Source organism: Pongo pygmaeus, chromosome 3 (genome assembly GCF_028885625.2).
Source record: "Pongo pygmaeus isolate AG05252 chromosome 3, NHGRI_mPonPyg2-v2.0_pri, whole genome shotgun sequence".
In the NCBI taxonomy this organism is placed as follows: domain Eukaryota; kingdom Metazoa; phylum Chordata; class Mammalia; order Primates; family Hominidae; genus Pongo; species Pongo pygmaeus.
The window spans coordinates 1,431,643-1,436,044 of record NC_072376.2 but is presented as its reverse complement, the minus strand read 5'-3'; the positions used below and the strand labels follow the sequence as shown (position 1 = coordinate 1,436,044).

Below are 4,402 nucleotides of genomic sequence, written 5' to 3'. Positions count from 1 at the left end.
GCCCGCGCGCCCTGGGGTCTCTGCGGCCCCGCCGCAGATTGATCCCGCAATTATTTAAAAGCCGGGGCTGTCTCCTCCCCCTTTGCCAAGGAGGCTGGCGCGCCGTTTCCGGACGAGCGGAGGCGCAGCGACGCGCCGCTGACCACGACAGCCGCCTGCGGACCGCGCTGGGCTCCGGGCTGCGTGTCTGTTCGTCCGGCCCGGCGGCTCCGTCCGTGTGTCCCGTGCGGAGCCCGCCTCCTCGGCCCGGGACCGTTCGCAGCCAATTAGGCGCGCGCGCTAACGAGGGCGGTGGAGCCCCGCGGCCGCCTGCGGTCGCACGTGTGTTCGGCGTGTGGGCGCGTGGGCGCCTCCGGCGGGGCTGCCATAAATGCGCGGACCGGGCGCCGCGGGCGCCTAAGGCGGCGGCGAAGGCAGCAAAGGCCGAGCGCAGGGCGCGGCGCCGAGAGTGAGAGGAGCAGCGGCCGCCTGCGCGGGGTCGTGTGGCGGTGCCGGGGCCGCCAGGGATGGGAGCCCAGTAGGCGGAGGGAGCAGAGCCGCCGGAGCGGCGGGAGGCCGGCATGAGCGCTAGCGGCCCCGCGGCTCCTGGGGACATTCCCGCGCTGCCGCCGCCTCCCAGGCCAGGTTCGGGGCCCGCACCGCCCGCTCCCGCCGCCGCTGCCCGGGAAGCTATGGACGGGCGCGCCGAGCTGCCGGCCTTTCCCCGCGCTGGAGCCCCGCCGCTCGCGGCCAGCGACACTGTGCCTGCGGCGCCCGAGGGGGCTGGAGCGGCCCGGCCCGCAGCGCCCCTGCGCCCCACCTCCTTCTCGGTACTGGACATCCTGGACCCCAACAAGTTCAACAGCAGGAGGCGTCGTTGCTTGCTGCTGGGCCCAGTGGCGCCCGCTGCGTGCGCCCCTTGCGCTTCGGCCCCAGGCGCCCCTGCACCAGCCGCCTCGGGACGCCCGCCTCGCGCGGAGGAGCTGGAGCGCCGCACCCTCGCCGGCGCCGGGGGAGTCGGAGCCGCCGGAGCTGAGCCGCCGAGTGAGTAGGATGCGCCTGGCACCAGGTCGCAGGGACAGGGGGACCGGCGGCTTCTATGCGTTTACAACCCTGGGACACCATGGCGAGTTGGGTCTGGCCCACGCCGAGGCTCCGTGGAAAGTTCGCAGAGCGCCGGGTCCGCACCAGCCCACCCGTGGCCTCCATCCGACCCGGACTGCAGGGCCTGCATCGCCAGGCTCCTCTGGAGAAGCTTAGCCGAGTCAGGCCCAGGGGCTGCAGGGTTGTGAGGCCGGTCCAGGGTTCGCCTCCGCGCGTCTCCGGCCTGGAAGGGTAGTTGGTGCAGGAGGCGAGGGGCCGCGCGCGGTGGCTGTCCCGTGACCTCCCCGCCCCCACTGTGCCCGCCCGAGGCCTCCCTCCCTCCCTCCCTCCTTTCTCCCTCTCTCTCTCTCTTTTTTTTTTTTTTTTTTTGGACAAATCAGACTAATTGTGACAAAACGCTGGTTATCTCTGGAAAAACAATTAAATCTCTTCGATTACAGTTAAGGGGAAATGTGCTTAGCGTCGGAAAGCGGCCGGTAATGGGGCGGCCCGCGCCCCCGGTCGGGTCGATATCCCATTACGGCGCGTGCATATCTCTTTCAAGCACCTTGCAAACTCCCCCCGAACATCTAAATTATAGGGTCAAAATTCGGATAATTACTCGATTAAAACCTATTACACTTATTAGGGGCCGCTATTGATCGCGAATTGCATTTGACCCGCTCCTGATTGCTTTTTGTGTCCCCTCCCCCGCCTCCTCCCTCCAACTTTCCGGCCCTGCTGAGGCACAGGGAGGACAGCGCGGGGCGCACCGGGCTGGGCCGCGGCCACCGGCTCCGCCCCTGGAGGTTGCGGGCCCACCTGCGCGGGGCTTCTTCCGGGTCGGCAGAGATGGAGGGCGAACAAATCCGGCTGAGTGGAGTGGACCCTACGGACTCTGCGGCGGCTGCGCTCAGAGCCTCCACTTGCGGGGAGCCTATGGGGCGGAAGGCCGGGATCCCGCTGAAGCCGGGAAGGCGCGCGCATAGTACAGCCGGGGAGTCATTTGGGCCAGGCACCCGGGGCAGGGCTGGGACGGCGCTCGCGGTCGTCTAGGGGCGGATCCTACTCCTGCTGAGGGACGCGGGGACCCAGACCACCTGCTGGCCTCCATGCCCGGTGGCCAGTCGCCCTGGAGGAATCTGACAGGAGCGATTGGTCATTTCTTACCGGAGATTTCGGTTCCGACCTGGCCGGAGAGCAGGCCGTGGCTGCCGCTGGGCAGCTCTGTGGAGGGCACCTGCCCCGACTCCTCCTGACTTAGGCCTCTAGTGCCGGGGCATAGACGACCCTGCCTGGGAGAGATGCTTTCTTCCAAATTTCAGAGACTCAAAATGCAGTCACTTCAGGGCCTCTGCTTGGAGGATGCGGAGCTGCTGTTCAGACTCGGCCGACGCGGGCCTTTAGGCCGCGGGGAGCCACTCCGACCTGCACGCCCGCCCAACCCTCCTGGTGAGGCCGAGCAGGGCCCTACCCGCGGCAACTCTGCGCAGGGGCCGAGGCGCGGGCAGGGGAGCCGGGGCTGACCCTCGCGACCGAATCTCAGGGCCTGGAGGCTTGAGGTAGGGTCGGGGCCAGGGCATAGGATTTGGGTCCCCTAAGCCCCATTCTCTCGGCCGGCTCCGGCCCCACCCCCGGGCCTGTTATTAAATGCCCGGTAATTGGCTGGCCCTGCGCCGGCGGTAATTGGAGGGTAATATAGGCCGAAATAAATTAAATGCCCTTAACTAGTTTGTACATTACACAAAATGAGTTTAATTAAGTTTGTATCAGCCCTGCGGATCGATCAGAGTTTCCACTCCGCTGTAATCTCCGCAGCCGGGCCCGGCCCGCAGCACCCGTCCAGCCCCGCTCAGGCAAACACGCCTGGCGCTGCGAGAACCGGCAGCGCGGGGCGAGGGGGACCCTCTCCATTGAAAGAAACAAGCAAGGGACCGAGAGGAGACGCGGGCGGCGGGAAGGAAGGACAGGCCGAGGGGAGGGAAACGACAGAGCGAAGGAAAGAGAGAGGAGGCGGGTGAAGAAGCAGGAGGAGCTGAGCAGGAGGAGGGAGGGAACCCTGGGGTAGGAAGCGGGGCGCGCGGAGGGCGGGATCTGGGAACGGGCCGGTCCTAACTGCCCTGTCCTGCCCTTGTCCCTCCCACCCGCAGATGCCGGCGACCCCTACAAGGCAGGGGAGGCCGAGACCAACGACACCAACGGCTACAACAGCGGCGGCGGCGGCCACAGCCCGAGCGCGGACAGCGGGGACGGGGTTCCCGACGACGAGGACGACGACGAGGACGAAGCGCCCGAGACTGAGGCGGCGCAAGGCGCGCAGGAGGCGCGGGGAGGCGGCGGCGGCCTCGGGGCCCGCGGGTCGGGCTGCCAGGGCGCAGCTGAGACCGACGCTTCCCCCGGAGCCACTGTCGACGAGGCAGCGGCCCCCGGACCCCGCGGGAACTCGCCCGGAGCCCCGGGCCCGCTAGGAGGTGCAGCGGCGCCGGGGGGAGCGGGGACCACCCCGCAGGGCACGGCGACGGCTGCAAAGCCCAAGCGGAAGCGCACGGGGTCCGACTCCAAATCCGGGAAGCCGCGGCGAGCGCGCACAGCCTTCACCTATGAGCAGCTCGTGGCGCTGGAGAACAAGTTCAAGGCCACGCGCTACCTGTCGGTGTGCGAGCGCCTCAACCTGGCGCTGTCGCTCAGCCTCACCGAGACGCAGGTGAAGATCTGGTTCCAGAACCGCCGAACCAAGTGGAAGAAGCAGAACCCGGGCGCCGACACCAGCGCTCCGACCGGCGGCGGCGGCGGACCGGGACCGGGGGCCGGGCCTGGCACGGGGCTGCCCGGCGGCCTCAGCCCGCTCAGCCCCTCGCCGCCCATGGGCGCCCCGCTCGGCATGCACGGCCCGGCCGGGTACCCCGCGCACGGCCCCGGAGGCCTGGTGTGCGCCGCGCAGCTGCCGTTCCTGTCGAGCCCGGCGGTGCTCTCGCCCTTCGTGCTGGGCTCGCAGACCTACGGGGCGCCCGCCTTCTACGCGCCGCACCTCTGAGCCCCGTGCCGCTCCGCCCCCGAGGCCACCGCCGGGCCCGGCTGTTTTCTAAGATTCCAGTCGTTGACTCTGTACATAACCGGTTGCTACGGAAGAGTTTTAAATTTATAAATGACCATGCGCGTCGGGGCAGGGCAGGCGGCTCCCGCGGGCTCGGCCCGCTGCGAAGCACTTTGCAGAACTTCACTCAATAAACCGCAGGCGGCCGCGCCCCCGTCTCCCAGGCTCCCGCGCCGCCCTCTGCCCGGCCGGGCCCACCCATGAATCCTCTCCGGTGGGTACCAAAGCGCCTCGGGTGTTGGCCTT

General features: G+C 68.9%; 1 protein-coding gene across 1 annotated transcript; it reads left to right on the top strand.

The window, feature by feature from the left end:
* Window positions 1-560: 560 nt before the first annotated feature.
* On the top strand, window positions 561-4,096 carry NKX1-1 (NK1 homeobox 1). Its single transcript, XM_054486645.1, has 2 exons — window positions 561-1,023; window positions 3,213-4,096. The coding sequence occupies exons 1-2, from the start codon at window positions 561-563 to the stop codon at window positions 4,094-4,096; spliced, it is 1,347 nt and encodes a 448-aa protein (XP_054342620.1).
* The last annotated feature ends 306 nt before the right edge of the window (window positions 4,097-4,402 follow it).

Coding starts and splice junctions, on each gene's coding strand:
- NKX1-1 (XM_054486645.1), top strand. CDS start 561: ATGAGCGCTAGCGGCCCCGCGGCTCCTGGGGACATTCCCGCGCTGCCG. Junction 1,024..3,212: donor CGCCGGAGCTGAGCCGCCGA/GTGAGTAGGATG, acceptor TCCCACCCGCAG/ATGCCGGCGACCCCTACAAG.